This window comes from Muntiacus reevesi, chromosome 6 (genome assembly GCF_963930625.1).
Source record: "Muntiacus reevesi chromosome 6, mMunRee1.1, whole genome shotgun sequence".
NCBI classification, from domain to species: domain Eukaryota; kingdom Metazoa; phylum Chordata; class Mammalia; order Artiodactyla; family Cervidae; genus Muntiacus; species Muntiacus reevesi.
In genome coordinates, this window is record NC_089254.1 from 48,458,133 (window position 1) to 48,480,599 (window position 22,467).

At 32.9% G+C, this 22,467-nt stretch overlaps 1 protein-coding gene across 1 annotated transcript in view; it reads left to right on the forward strand.

Moving 5' to 3' along the window:
- The window catches only part of ASZ1 (ankyrin repeat, SAM and basic leucine zipper domain containing 1), a 71,168-nt gene extending 51,298 nt beyond the window's left edge, over window positions 1–19,870 (forward strand). The window contains exons 5-13 of the mRNA XM_065939831.1: window positions 2,440–2,551; window positions 3,092–3,226; window positions 4,561–4,685; window positions 6,545–6,620; window positions 7,634–7,690; window positions 8,856–8,965; window positions 15,082–15,187; window positions 16,003–16,116; window positions 19,718–19,870. Of these exons, the coding sequence (XP_065795903.1) occupies window positions 2,440–2,551; window positions 3,092–3,226; window positions 4,561–4,685; window positions 6,545–6,620; window positions 7,634–7,690; window positions 8,856–8,965; window positions 15,082–15,187; window positions 16,003–16,116; window positions 19,718–19,870 (988 nt within the window). The remainder of the gene's footprint in view (window positions 1–2,439; window positions 2,552–3,091; window positions 3,227–4,560; window positions 4,686–6,544; window positions 6,621–7,633; window positions 7,691–8,855; window positions 8,966–15,081; window positions 15,188–16,002; window positions 16,117–19,717) is intronic.
- The last annotated feature ends 2,597 nt before the right edge of the window (window positions 19,871–22,467 follow it).

The window sequence follows — 22,467 nt, forward strand, 5'->3', positions numbered from 1 at the left end:
AGATAGTCTAGACTCCATTATAGGAGTTTGCGATCCCATTCAGTAAATTCAACTTAGAAGTTAGAAATCAATGAAGTTTTATTATAACACATATTCAGTTATGATCTGAAGCATCTTAGTGTGAAAACTACACTAGTCTAGTAGTTTTATTATCTAGGATGACATAAAATGATGTCATTTATTATCTAGGATGACATTTATGAAAGCCATTTTATGTCTGTTAATTTACAGACTGAAAATTATATCCCTGCTGGTTTCTAATATTCTGAGAAAAATTGATATTTAGAAGAACCTCAATTTTCAATACAATTTCAGTACAGATTCAGAAAATTTCAATAATAAGTTTCAAGGAGATAGGACCCTCAGACTTTCATGTTACATTCCCTGGAAAAGATAAAGGAGTGTACAGTATGAAGGTCAAGGGAAAGGTGGAAGGAACAGCACTTGCACAGTCTCTAAAAGGGGAAGAACTTGGCATTTTCAAAAAGAATAAGTGGCTAGAATAGAAGCATAGAGAGCAGCTATGAGGCTACTGCAAAAATACAAATCAGAGAAATACAGTGATAGCTTGGACTGCTTACAGTGGCTAACAAGTTGATGAGACATGATTAGATTCAAAATATGGTAGGAAAGTAGGGAACAGGACCTTCTGATGACTTGTATATGGAGTGCTGGAGAAAAGTCATGAATGATGCTTAGTTTTAGGCTGAGTTATTTGGTTAATGGAAGCTCTGGGAAATAGGGAACCTTGGAAGGAGCAGATTTGAGCTCTTGTCAGGAAGGTGGGAAGAGAAGCATCAAGCGGTCTGACTTAGACTTAGGAAAGAATTTGAATAACCAGTTTACTCAAACAAGCTCATTCTACTGTATATATTCTCCCTATTTGCTTAAGCTATCCAGAAATTCACACTTCACTTTGTAAAGATTGTCTAATAAAGCCACTATGTAGGAGAAATTCAAGGTAGAGAAGGCAGTGCTTGACAAACTACCTTAGCATGTAATTCTAATAAAAAATTGAAATTGTAACATACTAGACAATAGAAGGAACAGATAAATGCGTGAAACTTTCTGTGTAAAGACATTGGTGTGAAGTGACCAGATTAAGGATATACTTTATGTCAACAAATCTTACAGAGAAATATTGTTTATATGTAGTATATATAATATGAGTAATCAAGACGGACTTCCTTAATGAGATCAAAACCAAGAATTGCAAAATTATTTAATTTATTGTTCTTTTATGAAGGTCTTTGTATATAGATCAGATATTGGTGGTGACTCAGGAAGATTGAGCCCAGAATCCTAGATCTCCTTTAAAACAGGCTATGATACTAAGTTCAACCCAAGTAGAAATAATAGAACCTTTCTGGTATCCTTTGTAATTAGGTTCAGAAGCTGAACGACTTCTAGGAGTCGAGGGATTGAATCTCTAATTTGGGGAAATGATCCCCTAGAGGGAAACCACTGTGTTTTCCCAGAACATAGTCTGAGTCTGGCAAAACTGTTGGACTGATGTCTTTCTTTTTTAAAATAAGCCTCAGGGTAAAATTCTCTTAGCCTTCAAGTAGAATTATAATAGAACACATTAAGAAGTAAGAGATTTAAACATATTTTTACTAAATAAAATACAATTTTTAAAGTGTAATAAGCATTTAAAATGAGCAGTTTTAGAATTTTAGAAAGATGGTAATGATAACCCTATATGCAAGACAGAAAAAGAGACACAGATGTATAGGACAGACTTTTGGATTCTGTGGGAGAAGGCGAGGGTGGGATGATCTAAGAGAATAGCATTGAAACATATATATTATCAAGTGTGAAACAGATCGCCAGTCCAGGTTTGATGCATGAGACAAGTGCTAGGGGCTGGTGCACTGGGATGACCCAGAGGGATCGGGTAGAGAGGGAGGTGGGAGGGGGGATCGGGATGGGGAACACATGTAAATCCATGGCCGATTCATGTCAATGTATGGCAAAAACCACTACAATATTGTAAAGGAATTAGCCTCCAACTAATAAAAATAAATGAAAAAAATAAATAAAATAAGCAATTTTGAGAACATGGGGTCGGGGGGACTTGTTTGTGTCATTCATCACTATTTTCCCAGCATAAGCATAGTGAGGCACTCTGATATTTTGTTATGTGAATAGGTAAATTAATGAAGCCTCATATTAAAAAGTATGGGCTCGTTTAGTGATTTTTTTTGAAGACACATGTCTTCACTAGAGGGTGCTGTGTAAGCATTCAATACTTTTAAGAGTGTAATCTTCATATTTTATTTATTTGCTGGTAAACTGGACTTTTAGATTTTTTTCCCCTGATTTGTGAAAAGTTTTCCCATTTCTTTGCTGTCAGAACAGTACTGATGATAAAGTTCACGCCTTTGAAGAACTGTTAAGGGCAGCACTGACACAGTTGTTTCTTTTCTGCCTCCTCAGGAGACTTATGACACCAATCATGTATGCTGCACGTGACGGTCATCCTCAGGTTGTTGCTCTCCTTGTTGCTCATGGAGCAGAAGTTAATACCCAGGATGAGAACGGCTATACCGTGAGAACCGACTCTACAGTGTTCTCTTAATCTCTAGGACATTGATATCTTGCTATCAGTAGTTCGCAGAAAGGTTTAAAGAAGTAAAAATTACAGAAGGGCTGGGATGTAATTGCTGTTCAGTAAAGAAAAGCAACAGTTTCAATGAGAAAAAAGAAACTATCTGCCCCTGTTGGTCGGCACCCTTGACAAAAGAAACTGTAACACACAGCAAAGCCTGGATTCTATTAGAATACAAATAGAATTCCTTTTTATAGAAAACGGTTCTCTGATTGGGAGATAAATCATTTTACTCTATAACTCCACTTGACTGAGTAAGACATTATTTGGTTTTACAAAATCAGTGAACACTGGCAGTCTGCTTTGCAATTACAACATTGGAAATATGTTTACATTATATTGTGAAATGATAAGATTGCATCATCCCATTAATTAACCATGTTCACTTTGTTATTGTGCCATAAATACTGTTGAGAAGTTTTCTTCTCTATGTCATATATACTCCCTCTCTTTAAACAACCTTTTTCCCCCTACTTACAGGCTTTAACATGGGCAGCACGTCAGGGTCATAAAAATGTAGTTTTGAAGTTGCTTGAACTTGGAGCTAATAAAATGATACAAACCAAAGATGGAAAGACACCAAGTGAAATTGCAAAACGAAATAAACATCTAGAGGTATCCTGTTATTTAGCTGATTTTTCTTAGTTTACATTACTGTTTGTAAAACTTTTGTATGATTTGTTAGAACTCACTACTATAATAATTATTTATCTATTATTAAATGTTTCAGTATATAATTTTCTCCCTGCCAGGTAATGAAAACTTTAGTTTACTAGAGAATTTATCTTTTTACTAAATAAGAGGCATTTATAATGTGGTAATTTTAAAGCTATATAAAAGGATGATAAAGTCTTATCTGGCCCTAGAAATAAAATTGTAACAGACTATTTATTTAAACACTTCCAGCTGATTTTCAAAAAGTAATTAATTTTCAAAAATTAGTGTATTGACATAGCTAGTAAAATTTCAAAATTTGCACATGTAAACTATTGTTTTTAAATTTTAATTAACACATATTAGACAATTTAAAAATGAAATCCTCTGAACTACATTTACTCCTATACATTTGACAAGGTATATAGTAAAGTAATAACATATTTTGGTGTATGATTTACTATCATTCAGATAATAAAGTCAATAGTAAATATTTGCCATACATTAAATAATTTTATTGATATAAACTTTTGGTCTAAATATGAAAGCTTTCAGCCAAAGGTCTGTAATTTCTAAGCAACGATCAAATATAGTAAAACTCTAAATCTAAGTTATATAGTTCAAGATCTTCTAAAACTGAGTTTCTGATTTTGGAAGCTTATGATATTCCAAAGTTTCCACCATACAGTAATCAGACCATGTCATTTTTATTGCATGTAAAATAATTTCCTCTATTTTTAAGCAGCCTATAAACATGCCTATCATTTTATAATTCATATCTACATTTCCAGTATTATTCTGGTGTAAGTGCTAATGACTGAAGCCCTGTGAGACTTTAAAAAGAAATTGACAGTTTTTCTCCTAATCTTTGAAAATTTGAAAACTTTTCATTAATATACTGCATTATTAAATTTAGGGTGGATGGTACTGAATTTGACATACTGAGAAATCTATGAATATCAAAAATTATTTTAAGTCATAAATTGTTTCCTGAAGTGATATTTGATTTTGTATCTTGACTGATAATATGACTTAACCTTGACTTAATAAAAAGTTAGAACTAAGAAGTTTTCAAAAACTAGGGAATTTCACATCTTTTAGGTGTACAGTTGAGGTTTATGTACCTTAGTCATGCTTCTTACTTTCTCTCTATTTAATAATATATTTAAAATACTACCTGAGTACTTAGTCTTTCTGACTTACTTACCAAGATTGAATTTTTAGTTTTGTTTTATATTTTGTTGAAAATATTATTAATTACTATCTTGCTTTAATTCTTATTATAACTTTTTCAGATCTTCAGTTTGCTTTCCTTGACTTTAAATTCTTTGGAAGGAAAGTTTCACCAGCTAACTAAAGAAGAGTCTATTTGTAAACTATTGAGAACAGATTCTGATAAAGAAAAAGATCACTTATTTAGGTAACATAGCATGCTTTTGTTCAATACCTATAAATGAGTAAAAATTGTGTGTTTTTATTACTTATAGTAAATGTGATGACATTTAAAATGTACAATATTTTAAACTTTTATGAGTATTTTAAAATACTACTTAGAAATGTATAAATTTTAAATGTTTGGTTCTCCAGAATTTTAGAAAAGTTTTATATCTATGTATTAACAGCAAAGAGAATTATTTTTTACTTTAAATAAAATATCAACAATACAGTTTATTTCTAAAAGGCTCTAAGGTTATAGTTTTGTTAGTGTTCAAACTAGATTGTACTTTGCTTTCTAATTCTTTACAGCAGATTTCTGATTTTATAAGCTAAAAATAAAAATACGTTCCCCATTCCCCCAAACACAGTTGTTCAATACATGGCTACAACATTATTCTCTACTTACCTACATTTTAAAATTGTTAGTAAATTTTTACTTCCTGCAATTAAAGAGATTTTCACGTCCAGAGCTCTTACAAGGAATACAGTTTCCACATGAACATTCTGGGGGCTGGGGTGCTGACCATCCCCCTTGGAAAGTCTGTATCCAAGGTTCCTCCGTGTCTGCAGTTGCACATCCATGAAGTCACATTTGTGACTGTATGCTACTGTAGTATTTACTACTGAAAAAGATCCGTGTGTAAATGGGCCTGCCCAGTCCAAGCCGTGTTGTTCCAGGGTTCATCGTATAAAAATTGGCAAATATTTTCCTTCTTAGGAAGGATGAGTTTCATTTTACTATCACCATTTTCTCTGTTTACTTAAATCTTCATTCAAGAAACATTTCTTATTCCTTTATATAACATAGATCAAATTTGCAAATATAGGCATATTTCAGAGCTATTGGAGTACAGTTCCAGACTACCACAATAAAGCAAATATCATAATAAAGTGAGTTACACAAATTTACAAGTCATGTTTACACTATACTATAGCCCAGGTGGCACCAGTGGTAAAGAATCCACCTGCCAACGCAGGAGACCGCAGAGATGTGGGTTCAGTCCCTGGGTTGGGAAAATCCCCCGAAGGAGGGCACGGCACGGCAGCCCACTCCAGTACTCTTGCCTGGAGAATTCCACGGACGGGGAGCCTGGCGGGCTACAGTCCATGGGGTCGCAAAGAGTTGGACACGACTAAAGCGACTTAGCACACATGCACGTAGCCTATTAAAGTGTGCAGTAGCATTCTGTCTACAAAAACAATGTGAAAAAAGTGAAAGTGTCAGTCACCCAGTGGTGTCTGACTCTTTGTGACCCTGTGAACCGTAGCCTGCTAGGCTCCTCAGTCCATGGAATTCTCCAGACAGAAATACTGGAGTGGGTAGCCATTCCCTTCTCCAGGGGACCTTCCTGTCCCAGGGTTTGAACCCGGGTTTCCTGCATTGCAAGCAGATTCTTTACCATCTGAGCTACCAGGGCCCCACAAGAACAATGTACATGTATTAACTTAAAATACTTTATTTCTAAAAAATGGTAACCATCATCTGAGCCTTCATCAAGTTGTAACAGCAATATCAAAGATCACCATAACAAACATAATAATAGTGAGAAAGTTTGAGGTATTTCATGTATTACAAAAGTGTGACACAGATACACAAAATGAGCAAATGTCTTTGAAGAAATGGCACCAATAGACTTGATTGACAGAAGGTTGCCACAGACCTTCAATTTATAAAAAATAAATGTTTGCAAGTAAAGCAGTAAAGCACAATAAAACGAGGTATACCTGTATATTCTACATAGACTCAATCATTATTACTCTCTTTTGTGCATTAAAATATATGTTTATTATTTGTACACTTATAGTCTGTTCTGAAATTGACATTGCTATCAATATGTATAGTTCATATACAGCATTTGGAGATCTGGAATTATTTTTACATGGTCTTGGACTTGAACATATGACAGATTTATTGAAGGTAAGATTTTGTATGAACTACAATGAACTGTGTATGCGTGTTTATTTATTGATTAACATAACATTAAATTAACATTAATTCATAAGTATGCTTATGAAAGAGTGACAGATGCACTTCTCTCTATAACTTATAGTACATCCCATTTTAAACTTGGAAGCATTTTGAAAATCTATTATAAAAAGTTACAGAAATTAGAATCAGGCTCTTACCCACTGCTTGTAGCTTTGCAGAACTCCATGTACTTCTACACCCTTAGTGTGTTTTTGCAATTGCCGATCTTCCTGTATAGAATATTAGGAGCAGCAAGATTTTAAACCAAATAAACCTGGTATGGGATTCTTGCTCTAATGATTATTAACTAAAATATGTTACTTAAATCTCTTTTTTTCCCCATAAGAATGGTAATGCCTAGTGTAGGAGTGTCATAAATATTAAATTAGATCATATGACAAGCACTGTTGTAGGTATTTTAAGCATGCATTATGGAGTTTGTGTCGATGACAGTTCTCAGCCATTTAGCTGATGCTGCCGCAGTAAAGCACTGTTTTAGATAGGCTCTCCCTAGGAATATGCACATTCGATTAGGTTGTTTGTTGTTTAGAATTGGTTTTCGTTGTACAATCTTGAAACTTCCTATTTGAGAATTATTTAATAAAACTAAATGTTATTGATTGTTAAATCTTACACAATTATAAATTTTGACTACTCATAAAACACAATTTCTATCAAATTTTATAGAGCTATTTTTTATGTAAGCAGGTAAACGTTGTAACAGTTTCTTTTACTCTGGAAAACTAGCTATATGTATGCTTTTTAGGTCATTATACGTATTATTACACTTCCTACTATCTCCCCAGTAATACAGCTGTACACCCGCATACGCTCTCTCCTCTAGAAAGTTGAAGGTTGTTTGGAGGGCAGCATAGAACTGACTAACTTACGTGTATACTTGCCTACTTCCCCTGCCACTATTTCATTTATATTGAAGGTGGCATTTTTTTCCTTTTCTACAGGAAAGGGAAATAACTTTAAGACACCTTCTGACCATGAGGAAAGATGAGCTTGCAAAGGTTAGTGTCAATTTCAAAAACCCCAGACATTATCTTTCATAGTTTTCATATTTTGGATCTTTTCATTTTCTATTTTAAAAATCTTACAGCTGTAGACTGTGAGTTTTCTTTTGCTAGGTTCCTCATTAGATATGCTTATGGATAACCATATCTAAAATTTTCTATTATAGTATTAGGTTGCCTCAGTATTTGAAGACATAAAGTTGGTATTTTTTCCTTCATATTAGTTATGACATCTCAACTAAAACTGGTGCTGTTTCTAAATATGAAATAGATTTATAAAACCATAGAAAACAGATTACTCAGAAATAGGTGGTTTTTTTATACATGTGGGTATAAAAATGTATTGTTCAAATATTGCCTTTTGCTAGCTTCTCAAATGATCAGTTATTTTGCCATCAAGGATTATTAGTAACAATTTGAAAATAACTGTGGGAAACATCAAAGACACTTTAATACGTAGGCTAATAAAAAGGAATGATCTCCCTGTATGAACACATTGGAAACTTGAAATCTTCAGCATCACTGAAAATCAAACCATACTACATAGCTAAATCCAGGATAGAAAATTTAGTTAGTACTAAAGGTAGAACACAGGCAAAAGGAAGACTTAATTCTTACTTAATCACTGATAATACTTTGTAGGAAAAATTATTTTATTATGATTTTCTGAAAAGATTATATTGTATATTAAAATCTAGTCATTTGTTTTTAGACTCCATCACATTGTTATGTAATGTAAAAAATTGACTGTAGTCACTATGTATCTAAATATTTTACTGATGTAACTTTGTCAGTTCAGTTACAAGCAAATTTGTGTATTTTTCAGTATGATTTTTTTTCAGCATGCATTTTTTTCAAGATGAGAATTAATCAGGTAGATCTTGTTCAATAATTTAAAATTGTATACAAATATGACTACATTGGGGCTTCCCTTGTGGCTCAACTGGTTAAAGAATCCGCCTGCAATGCTGAAGACCTGGGTTCGATCCCTGGGTTGGGAAGATCCCCTGGAGAAGGGAAAGGCTACCCACTCCAGTATTCTGGCCTAGAGAATTCCATGGACTATATAGTCTATGGGGTTGCAGAGTCGGACTCAGCTGAGCAACTTTCACTTCACTTCTTCATGACTACCTTACTGCACCTTGAAATCATTTCTGCTTAGAATGGAATTACCAGTAGAGATCAGCAGAAAATTATGGCTGCCCTTAAAGAACTGGAAGTAGAAGAGATAAAATTTGGAGAGTTACCTGAAGTGGCAAAGTTGGAAATCAGGTAAAGTTAACTTATTGGTTTACATTAATACTGTTTAGAACCACCTTTTCTTTTTAGTTGAATTTTGATAATGTCTGAGTTATTTTACTTGATACCATCATTTTTTCAGAGATATGGGTAGCTCATTTTGCTCTATACTGTGTTCTGAGATAGAAAGTACTTTACAAGGCAGGTTTTACCAATACCAAGAAGCAAAACAGTGCATTTTCTTAATTCACATAGAAACATTTTTGTCTTATTTTTTCATTGCATTTTGTTAAACAAGTTACTTAAAAGATCTCACATTTTTCATAGTGTAGCTCTTACTCCCTTTAAATCATTTAAGTGTCAAGTTGAAAATTTAAAGGTACTGTTTTTGCTTATGGCAGTAAAAAAGTGTTTCTCATGTAGCTCAGCTCTGTTTTCAGCATTAATGATTCATGAAATTAGGTTATCAATATATAAAGTTCATTTTTAATATTATAAACTTGTGAAGCACTGATTATTAGTAATACTAGTAATTAAAATTATCTTGAAAATAATAGTGTTCGATTTTTTAAACATATTGCACAATATTAAATGATTTTTTAAAACTTTTTATTTGAATTAATTATAGATTCACAAGAAATTGCAGAGAAGTATAGGAATGTTCTCTGCACCCTTCTTCACCCTTCTTACCTGGTCCTAATATCTTGCCTAACTATAGTACACTAACAAAACCAGAAAACTGACATTGATATAATTTACATAGCTTATTTGTATTTCACTAGTTATACTTGTGCTCATTTGTGTGTGTGTGCGTGTGTGTGTGTGTGTAGCTCTGCAATTTTATCATGTGTGTGGCTTCACATAACCACTGCCGCAATCAATATACTTAACATACCATCACCACAAGGCTACCTCATACTACCTCTTCATAACTCCCACCACCTCTCCCCATCCCTAAAACTCCTAGCAATCAATAATTTTTATCTATCTTTCTAAAGATGTTATATCACAAATGTTACATAAATGTAAATGCAGTCATATAGTATTTTTCCATTTTTCTTAAAATTTTTATTTTATTTGGAGGCTAATTACTTTACAGTATTGTGGTGGTTTTTGCCACACACTCACATGAATTAGCCATGGGTGTACATGTGTCCCCCATCCTGACCCTCCCTCCCACTTTCCTTCCCATCCCATTTCTCAGGGCATTCCCAGTGCACCAGCCCTGAGCACCCTGCCTCATGCATTGAACCTGGAGTATTTTTCCGTTTTTGTTTGTCTTTTTTTCTATCAGCCTAATTTCCCTGAGGTTCATCCAAATTCTATGCTATAAAATATAACACATAAAAGTGCAGTAGTAGCATCACTAGTGTAGCCTGCCTAAAACTAACATTGCAACTATGAGAAACATTAATTAAACACAGGAATAGTAAGTTTCCATACCATTTTAGAATTCAGAGAAGGCTTCTAGGGAATAATTTAGATGATCCAGATTTCTTTAAAAATATTATTGCAAAATTGTTTCCCTTTCTCTAACTATACCTCCTTATAACAAGATGATCTATATTCAAAATAATGTCTCATCACTATTTCAAAATAACCATAACTCTTAAGTATGTAAGTACATTGTAAAGGATTTCAGTTGCGATGATGACTTAAATCAGAAAACCGTGCATCTTTCTGTTCACTGTCTTTACTTTTTTAATGTACTGCTTCTATAAAGGAATATTTTAAGTTCTACATGACTGAATTGCAAATTAAAATTTTAATATAACTTGTTTATAGGATGTCAGAGTTGCCTCTATGAATTTTCACTGTGAGGCTTAATAGATTTAAAGAATGTATAGAATCCTGAATGGTTCACTTATTACAGCTGCTAAATTTTTTAAAAAATAAAACTAGCAGACATATATTTCAGGAATTTGACCTTGTTATTAAATCACAGACTTTGTTTACATGCTGTTATGGAAAAGGTTTTACTTTCCATTTGTTCAAAGTCATTCTTTAAAGAAGAAATTAGTCATCAAGTCATAAGAAAACTAACAGCAAGAAAAGTTGAACTGATTGATTATAATCTTCTGGTAATGTGACTTCAACAATTTAGCTACTGATTTGTTTTAAAATACTTTTCTTCTATGTGTTCAATTTTATAAAATAGTCTGTTACAAGAGTACCCATGCATAGTACATTTACTTTCTTCTACAGTTAGCCTTAGTATGTTTTCAGAATTAGAGAATGCAATTTAAAAATACTGATCATCATTTCATTACTACTTTGAGATATTTTTTTGAACAGAAATAACTAAGTTTCACCCATATCTTGACATTTTCAGCCATTCTGCCCAAACATTTTCTCCAAGCCTGATATCTACTTGAATGTATCAAAGGCATCTCAAAATTATGCCTACTTAGAAACTGATTTCTCCTTAAAAAAAAAAAAAACTGTATAAATGCAAATTTTCACATAAAAACATTGTTCACATCTACGATTTATAACTATTCTAAACTTGGAAACTACAAATATTTAACTTTAAGTGGATGGTTGGATTACATTACATCAATATAATTATTTTATTCTGTCACTTAAATTATTTTGAGACTTAATGTCATGGAAAAATACTCATAGTAATAGAAAAGGCAAGTATAAAATGGAGTGTGAGTTATAATGCCAGTTGTATGTAAGCATATGAGAAATACTTAGTTCCCTTATAATATTCTGGAAGAAAATAATACCAGTCATTATATTTGTGTGATTAAAGTATTGGTTATCTTAATTTTTCCAGACAGTCTACAGTGAACACAGGGTTCTTCCATTTGGAGTACCTATATTTTGGGAGAAAATGGATACAAGTTTTATGTATGGCTGATTCCCTTCACTGTTCATCTGAAACTATCACAACATTGTTTGTTAATCGACTATACCCAAATACAAAATAAAATGTATAAAATATAAATTTTGTCCTCATCCTTAACTTCAAAATTTTTAAATGTGGCCTATTGTTTCAGTCAACTTATACTTTTTGTGTTGCAGTAACAAATAACTTCTAAATCTGAATTGACTTATAGTAACAAAATTTATTTCTTGATCAGAAATATGATATGATCCATCTATATCATGGATCAGCTGCAGTGAATCTCTTCCTTATTATTCTGCGAATAGGCTGGAGAAACAGCCCCACCTCAGACATGCCGCTCTTGTGGCAAAGGGAAAAGAGAGGTGGCAGAACCAGTCAGTGGCTCTTAGAGCATCTGTTCAAAAATGACACCATCACTTCCAGTCATATTTTATTTGCCAAAGCAAGTCATTGGCCAAGCCTCATGTCTTTGGGACATGAAATGTAATCCTCTGGCAGAGAGAGGCCTGGTAGTATCTGGCTCAGTAGAAAGAGACATGACAATTTGATCAAATAATATAGTCTACCATACCTATGCCATATCTGCTTCTCTGGAACTTTTTAAATAAGTACAGAATTACCAGGCATTCCATGGAAAGGTATGTAGGTTCTACAGCTCTAGGATGAGGGCTGGGCATCCACTCACACCGTGATGATAAAAGGCATATTCTTGAGTTGTGTTGTTATAACTTGCCTATCCATATTCAGTAGCCTGAAAAGTATACATCACAAGAAAGGTATATATTTGTCTTTCATTCATTAAGACTATGTAATTTTGTTTATAATAGCATTTGCTTATTTGAACTGTGGTCCTACTGTATTAGAATTTGTGTGAGTTTTTATTATAATAGATACCACTAAGTAACACTCCAGAAAGGCCATCTTGCAAATTTGTCAACTCTTGGTATTAATCATCTTCCTAATTTTTGTCATTTCACTGGAACATAACATCTTATTTTTATTATAATTCCATGTTTATTATCCATTTAAATTTTCATTTTTTCTTTTTCTTTGAGTTACCTATTATCCTTTCTGTTAGCTTGTGTTAGTTTCTTTGTAGGTTTCACAATATTTGGCTTGTCTTTGAAACTAATCATCAGTGTCTCTTCATTGTCAGAATTAGTGGATTAATTCTGATTATTTAACATGCTTGACTTTTTCCCTCCATCTTGAATCTATTCCATTCTTTACCTTTCATAAAAGAAATTGCTCCTGATTTTCTTTTTCTTAGGCTACTTTTACTTTGATAGCTTTCTTTCTTATACCCCTATCAATTTGCCCCTCTTCACAATATGTGTCTTTTTTCTTGGTGGCCTTCTCATGATCATTGTTTTGATTTCTATTGGTTAGCAAATTATAGACACTTCTAATACTTCTGTTGTTTGTGCCTATATTCACTGTTGAAGGTAATACTGAAATTCTTTTAGAGGTTAGTGAAAATAAAGATGTAATTTTCCCCCATATAAGTTCACCAGATCCCTGAATTCTTTGCAGCCTCATGAGTCAGTCTGTGGACCCCAGAATAAGTACCTACAAGGCTGACATTTTCTACTACTTACTGATCAGTGCACCTACATGACTTGTATCATTGCCATCATCAACATTATTATGTTTGTTTGAATGCCATCTATGTACTAGATTAAATACTATGTGCTTTTCATATAGTATCTCCTAAGTCCTCCTTCCCTGGTGCTCAGCTAGTAAAGAATCCACCTGCAATGCAGGAGACCCTGGTTCAATTCCTGGATTGGGAAAATCCCCTGAAGAAGGAATAGACTACCCATTCCAGTGTTCTGGCCTGGAGCATTCCATGGACTGTGTAGTCCGTGGGGTTGCAAAGAGTCAGACACAACTGAGCGACTTTCACTTTTCAGTCCTCCTGACAGTTCTGTTATCTCAGTTCTAGAGATATGGCAATATTCGGCTGAAGATTAGGTTTGCCTAAGATCATAAAGCTGTGGAAACTGAATTCAAACTTAGGGTTTCCTGATGCTAGAGTCTATATTCTTAACTATTATGCTATATTGTTTTCTCTTTACCCACTTATTTCTTTACCACCCACCCCCAGATTCACGAGCCCCACTGCTCGGTAGTGCCATTTTCCACTGAAACCAACGAAGTTAGAATCACCCTAGACCTTTCCTTTCCTATTAATGCAGTCCATCACCAAGTTTTTCAGCTTATTCTCCTGAACATTTCTTAAACTATCTCCTAATTATTCTCTATACTTCCACTTTTGCTTTCCTTTTAATCCACACCATACCCCAAATAAACTCTCATACAAAAGTCTGATTTTCTACTTCTCTGTTTAAAGTCTCTTAGTAACTATACATTATCCAGAAGATAACATTCCATTCCTTAGCATTTCACAAAAGTTCCTTAAATAAATGATCCCATATAACCTCTTTTCTTATAACTTTCACGATTGTGCTTTAGTTATACTTTGGAGACCTCCTAACCCCGTACTTCCACACCTGCTATTCTCTCCATCCAGAATCTCTTCTCTTCCTATGTACTTGACAAGCTTATTTTTAAGCTCCAGACTCAGTTTAAGTATGAACTCTCTGAAACGTTACTAAATCCCTATTCCCAGTTAAGTTGTTGTTGGAACCCTGTGGACTTTAGCCCTCTGGTCTCCTGTGTACACAGGATTTCTCAGGCAAGAGTATTGGAGTGGGCTACCATTTCCTTCTCCAGGGGATCTGATCTTCCTGACCCAAGGATCAAACCCACGTATCCTACATCTCCTGCATCGGCAGGCGGATTCTTTACCATTGAACCACCAGGGAAGATGCCTCACTCCAACTTATGCTAGGTTCATTATCTCTTGAGTTTTAGATATCTCAACTATAAACTACTGTTAATAACATATACCTTACAGGAGCTGTTGGAAGGAATTTTTAAAATAATAAATGTAAAATCAAATGCAGTGACTTCACATAATAGACACTCAAATACTGGGACTTCTGTGTTCCTTCTTATATATGTTCCTATGTTCCTCCTATATCCCTGTGAATAATTAGGTTATAATAGTACGTCTGCCTCTCATCCTGAACTTTGAGATCTTCAAGATTGGATACTTGGTTTCCTTTGCATGCTTAATATCTACTTCATCTGCTAATACAAATTTACTATTCTACAGATATTTTTTAAAGAATATAATAAATCGTATGACTCAACAGTAAATAACTAGCTAAGTAAAATGGAGTAAATTGTTCATATCAGTGATTCCTGTTTGTTTATTTCCTTTCTTTAGTGGTGATGAGTTCCTCAACTTTCTTCTGAAATTAAACAAACAGTGTGGCCATTTAATAGCAGCTGTACAGAACATTATTACTGAGTTGCCTGTAAATTCTCACAAGGTATTCTACAAAAATTATTAAGTGAAGAAAAGTATAAATGCAAATAACATTACAGATAAGTTAATGATAATTCAGTAAATAATAATGATCCAGTAAAACCGTATCTTCTAAAAAATCACATAAGACCTAAATAAGTCAATTTACTTAATATTACTTCTTTTTATATGAAATAATTGAAAAACTAATGTTCCAGCCCTCAAGAAATGAGTCAGACCAAAAATTAAACTGATTTGTGTACTGAACTCATCATTTGTTCTTAAAGGGAATTTAATTGTTTAAAATATAAAGTGACAGGAGACCCAAGTGAAAGTTAAAACAAAACAGTGTGTTGAGTGTTATTAAAAATCATATCAATATAAGGATTTTTTAATGAAAGAAATTTTAAATAGAGAAAGTGTAAGTGACCCGTTAAAGCAAACTTGTTTTGTTTTTTTCATGTGATTTAATTTTAGCTATTTGTATGTAATCAAAAATATTTAATGCATTTGTTTTCCAATGATTTTTGTATAATACTGATATGGAAATCATGTCATTCTTCAAACCTTCATGACTTTATTTATTCACCATAAATATTATTACTGATATTAGTTTCCATAGTTACATATACATGTATTTAATAAATGCATTCAGGAAACTGATTCAATTATTTGTATAAAATTACTCAGTTCTTTTGGTGTCAGGATTTACCCTGATTAAAAAAATGCTTTTCAGTTATATAATTTAATGTTTCGTAGTATTGTATAACTTTTGTGGATATAAAGTTGTGAAAAGTTGTTTCCTATTGTTTAAAATGTAACTTTTGAAAATATTAACAGATAGTACTAGAATGGGCTTCTCCCCGGAATTTTACTTCAGTTTGTGAAGAACTTGTTAGTAATGTTGAAGATTTGAGTGAAGAGGTCTGCAAACTAAAAGACTTAATTCAGAAGGTATCTATTTAAAATTTAAAAGGGGGAAAATTATTTACAGCACAGTATGTTAGACAATGAAGGCTTCCATGATGGCTCAGATGGTAAAGAATGCCTACAGTGCAGGAGACCTGGGTTTGATCCCTGGGTTGGGAAGATCTCTTGGAGGAGAGCATGGCAACTCACTCCAGTATTCTTTCCTGGAGAATCCCCATGGACAGCGGAGCCTGGCGGGCTACTGTCCATGGGCTTGCAAAGAGTCAGACACCACTGAGCAACTAAGCACATGTTAGACAATGAAGCAATTCTGCAAGAGCAACTTAAGTTCTCACTAGACAGATGGGAAAAGGACCGTTTCCAAAGAAAGAAATTTACATAGGAAAGACACTTTGTTGGTCATTAATGAAATGCATACTGAAAGAATAATGATATATCATTTTCATCCTATAAATTAGCAGGGAATGTATTACTCTACTCATTACTGGTTATAGTTCACCAAACTAATATTTTCATGTAAGACTGATGTTAAAACAGCTTTCAAGAACAATTTAGCAGGATGTGGCAAGGACTATAAAAATGTTTTTATCTTTCAATAATACTAGTCTAATGATTCCAAAATTGTTTGTACTGGAAGTATAGTATACTATGAAAATGATAATAAATTATGGTATGGCCATTTGTCATAATGGTATGCAGCCAGTTGAAAAATATAATGAAAAGCAAATATCAACTTGTTAAAGACAAAATGTTGTATTTCTAATTTTTATTTATGTGTAAATATAAAAAAATTACCAAAAATTAAATGTTCATTAGCTCTGTTAATGAGGTAAGGTTGTAGATGAAATATTCCTTCTATTTTCTAGACTTTTTATAACATTGGGTTGGCAAAAAAACTCGTTCCATATGATGTTTTTCCATATGATGTAACTGAAAAACCCACACTGATTTTTTTGCCAACCCAGTATCTTTTAAATTTAACTTTTTAAAAGAGTATGGGCTTTTTTTGGTTCTTGTTTCTGTACTCATGTAGAAGTATATATCTTGGTTTAAGGACAGGTGATTTTCCCCATGTTTAAGAAAATTGAGTATAACAAAATCTAAGCTGGTAAAATAGATAACTCTGTTGATGGTAAATAATAAAGGAAAACACTTTCACTTTACTAAAGAACTCACTTTGAGTTCTCTAAGTCTAATAAATATATTTGGTATCTAAAAAGTTTTTGTGAAATATTTGATGTGAATATAAGATTATGCATTAAATTTTAATAGTTTCATCCCATAATCATTTAATATTTTCATTAATATTTTATCAAAAAGGTTATTTTCCTCAAAATAACTTTATACATATTCCAAATAATTTGTCATTCTAGCTATTAACATATGTTCAGTCAAAAGGAGTCTAGTTAAAAACTGAGCAGAAAATTGAAGCACATTCTGCAAAATTATAGGAGAATAAAGACATGTAAAATAGGGCAAATGAAAAATATAGTTCAAAGTTTCTGTAGACAATAACTCCTGCCCAGAGAAAGTCATCTTAGAAGTTGTGTTATCTCTGACATTATTCATTCAACAAACTTGAGTGCCTGTTGTATGTTGGGCAACTGTGCTACACATTACTTTTCTAATCATGCTCTCTACTTCAACTTTTGTGTTTCTTTAATCCACTCCACTCCCCAAATAAACTTTCTCATGCAAAAATATGATTTTATACTTTCTGAACTTGATGACAACATGAAAATTATAGCACCATTCATCTTCACTATATTCACCATCCAGAAAAATTGAAGAGAAATGGTATTGATTTTACTTATTAGCATGGTGTTTTTCATGGGGTCCAAGGGAAGTTTGGAAGGATTTATGTAAAACTTTCTGCAAAGCATCAACTTTTCATGTTTAGTGTAAGATATTCCCTAAGACATCTTTGTCTCAGGATTGGTAATTATTTGATTTCTCCAAGATGAACTAAAAACATTTGGAGGGAGAGTAAATAGAGGAGTAAGATGAAATTAGAGAGAGAGATCCAGTTTTTCCTGAAGGGATGAAAAAGTTACTGCTTTCAAGTGTAACTCTGATTCTAAAACACAAACAATTGAGTCAGGTACAATAATGTTTATTTTAATAATGTATACCTATAGAGAGCTTTTTCAGCTTTCTTTAGCTAAATGGAAGGTCTTTTTTCTTTGGTCTTTTCTACATTGAATCTATACATTTCTATATAAGGACTAGCCTTGAAAACATATTTATTGGTTCATAATAACAATAGATAGAATTCTTTGGGCAGGAAAGTCTTAACTTCTGCAGCAAGCTAGTGCATTGTGGTTTTTTTTAAATTAGTCTTAAACAAGCAATAATCACCAAAGTATGATTTTATTTAAAAAACTGTGAGGACTTCCAGGTTTGGGAATATGCTGTCATGCCTGTCAAACTTACAATATTTTAAGAGTTTACCAATAATAACAAAGGATTTTTTTTAAAAAAAAGAAACATATGAGCTATCATAGATAAGTATATGGAGGTAACAGAGAGAGGGTGGGAGAGGTCAAGGCCAGACTCACACCACATCATTCTCTTTCAAACCAACACACAGACAGGCTCTTGTCAGAAAGGGTCATTCTAAGTAATTGGTTAATAAAAGGAATGACTGTCTCAGGATTCAGTAAATGGAGCATCAGTGTCAAAAAGGAATCTGTTGCTGAATGAAGCCATTTGGAAGCTAGACCAAGAATACAGTATTAATGAGATTGGCACTGAAGTCCATCTTCTACTATAAATTTAAAATTAATTTTGCAGGGTTCTTTAATTAAATATTTACACTGTAGATTTGAGAAGTAGTTATTTTTTCTAAGGTTCAAAGTATTTATGTCACCACTCCAGCACAGGATGTTTCCAGTAAATATCACTCTATAAATGTGCCTGATTCTTTTTATCTTTCAAGGATCTTCTGGTTTCTGCTTGTTCTCCCTCTTCTGCCTCTCCCCCAACAACTAAACTATCTTCTCCTCACCGCCCTCCCCCCCACCACACACACACTCAAGTTGAGGGGACTTCTTTAGCAAGAAAGTTCTAATATGGGAATTTAGAAACTGACTGAGTCGTGTAATTTCATTGCTGCAAAGTGCTAAAAGAACCACTGAAATTTTCGTTAACATTTGTTCCTGCAACTGTATTTAAATAAAGAGTTATACTTCTAGCATTAGCATCGAACCTTCTAGTTTTTGTTGAATTTCATGTATTGTAGGTATTCTATAAGAATGGTTTGCTTTTTTTGTAAGAAATCAGTTGATATTTAATACAGAAGGGAAAAAAATGATTGTCATTCCTTAAAGGTAGAAACTTTGACATTAAAGGAACTTTATCTCCTGACATAAAAATGTGATTTTAAAATGTAGTCATCTGTAGAAGCATTTATTTTTAATATAAAACTAATAATCTACTATAATCGGATCCTGGCTGAAGGAAAGACTATCTTTTAAGACTTTAAATCTTCCGCGGGAATCTTGCATTTAGGTTACATCTAAATCAAGTGAATTAACATGGATATTTTGATACTTTTTAAATCAAAGATATTTTTATTTTCAGTGTACTGTACATTAACTCTTCTTTTTTCCATACTAAACATTAGTTACAAAATGAACGAGAAAATGATCCAACTCATATACCGTTAATGGAAGAAGTATCCACATGGAATAGTAGAATTTTGAAGAGGACAGCTATTACAGTATGCGGATTTGGGTTTCTTCTTTTCATCTGCAAGCTAACTTTTCAGAGAAAATAACCTTAATATTTGTTTTGAATAACTTGTGTGTTCTTTATTTAAATTACCTAAAAATGTTGCTTTTAACTCTTTGTCACACTGTAACTACATTCTTTGCCGGAACTCTGTAGGAAGAATTATGATAGTGTAGAGCAGGATGGTCTTCTGTTTGTCAGTTTGAATTGAAAATGTAACTTGTTAAATTTTTATGTTCATTTTGATCAAGCAGTAAATTATAAGTGATTTTTAAGTTTAATCCTATCCTATGACTGTAAATCACATTCAAAATAAAAGTTTTATCTAATATTCTTTGACATTTAAAAAAGTATGTTCGTTTGTTACAGTGAATCTACAGAATGTGTAAAGTGTTCATAAACAGTAGCTTTCTCTTAGTCTGTGTCTTCCCTTTCCGTTATTATGTAGTAAGGACTTTCTTATTTAGTTTTTTTAGTTATATATCATGTAGAAATTATTAATTTGAGAATATTTTAGAGAATGCAGAGTATAGATAAAATGTGAAAATTTTTAATCATTTATTAAAAACAGGAAAAATATTTTAAATGTAAATTTTAAAAAGCAGAAAATTTAGAGAGTAGTGTGGAAAGCCCAAAGCACGTTAGAATTTTTTATGTAGAGTACTTTTGGGAACATATGACATGTACTGCGTGTAACATTCTTGGGGATGGTATGAAAGTGAATGGCATTTGGAATATAATTTCTCATACCAATCTAAAGAAGTAATGCATGATTTCTTTATGAGTTTTTTTCAAAATCAAAAATAATATTCAGATTATAAAAGTGAAAAGGCAGGCCTAATTTAGCAGAAGTATAGTAGTTAAATCTAGCTTTATTTAGTACCATACTTAGATGCAGTTTATACACAGTTATGGAAAGGTAAACATCAAACAAAGAAGAAAATTGTGGAAAAGAACAGCATGAGGAATATTATTAGTAGCACTAGTAGCTCTTGGTTATACCAAAGCAGCAAGGTTTGAGTCATTTTTTTTTCTGAGAATTACTCAACCATACATTTTTGGAAGGAATTGGTGTCCGACATGTTAACCTAAGTGCCACAGCAAGACATTTTTTTTCTGATATCCCTCATTTAAATTTAAGGCTTCAAATCAGAAGTAGAGAATGGATAATAGGTACTTCTTTTAACATAGATCATGTTTCACTACTAGCCCAGTGCTCAGGCAAACAGAGGTGTTTAATAAATGTTAGTTTTAGTTTCCTTTAAAAAAAAAAAACCCTGTAGGAAAGTGACAGACATACTACCTGTTTATGTACAGTATCTGTTACATCAGTTCATCTTTAAAGACCATCAGTTGGCTGAATGCATTGCTAAATTTTTTTGCTAACCAAACCAAACTATGCATCTCTTAAATAGTAAGACAAACTATGGAAATGCAGATTGATAACATATTTGCTTTCCATAAGGATATATAGCACAATTCCTTAAAATATTGATGTTTTAGTAGTAGCGGTGGTAATAATAATCTGTCCCAGTATATGTCAAATATAATTAGCCATTCAGGGAAAAGAAGTACTGTAAAGTCCATTGTATCTGCATTTTCTGCGTATTTTCATTCCCTTGACAAATATGGTATAATTTTCAAATTACAGACTGAGAATAAGCAGGGCAGCATTTGTTGTGATTAGTTAAATTGTTTCTTCCTGGGTAAAATAAACTTTTTCTCCTGGTTTAAAATTAGTTATTTTATCTTGTGTTTAAGTCCCTTTTTACTCTGATTATTTGACTTAATTACAGTGCTTCACTATGAGGGAGGCAGGGTATAACTTCTGGAATATTCATTCTTTTATAAGATAGCTCAGTAAAAGTCATCTTCTTCCTTTTATAGAACAAACTCAGTGGAGAACCTTCCTAAAACCACAGACAGAAGTGGTGTAAACCTAATTTTAATTCTATGTACTTGAAAAAAATAAAACTTTATTTTTTATTAATTGGTAATTAGTTAGGATCAGAAAACATTCCTGTACCTTTGGAATCAACTTTGAAGCTCAAATAACTCATTATAAGCACTGGTTAGAATGCAAGTATCTTTCAAAAAAAAAAGTATGCTTGCTTGCCACTCTCCTCCAGCACCATGCTTAGGGCCCTCAGCAGTTCTATTCCACGTCCCTGGTATATTCACTCACCTTTTTGTTTCTCAATCAGACTTCTAAGACCTCTTTCTCTTGATCTCATTCTTAAATAATGGCCTTGCTTCTTAATGTCCTGGGAAACAGAATCAGTTAAAGAGGAACTTCCACACTGGGTTTCCTTTAGTTATGTCAGCAAACTCTTTTTGTAAAGGACCAGATACTAAATATTTTAGCTTTTGCAGGCCATATGGTCTGTGTCACAACTTTTTAACACTGCCACTGTAGTGCATTGTAGACAATACATAAAATAATAGATGTGGCTGTGCTACAATAAAACTTTACAAATACAGGTGATTTCCTGCAGTTAGCCCACCAAGCTATTGATTGCCCACCTCAGTCTAATGTCATACAGTTACAAATATGAATTAAAAATAAAAATAATATCAAGCCTGACAATCTGCCTTATGATTGAATTATTTACTCACATTCAGTGTTACTGGTTTATTATTAGA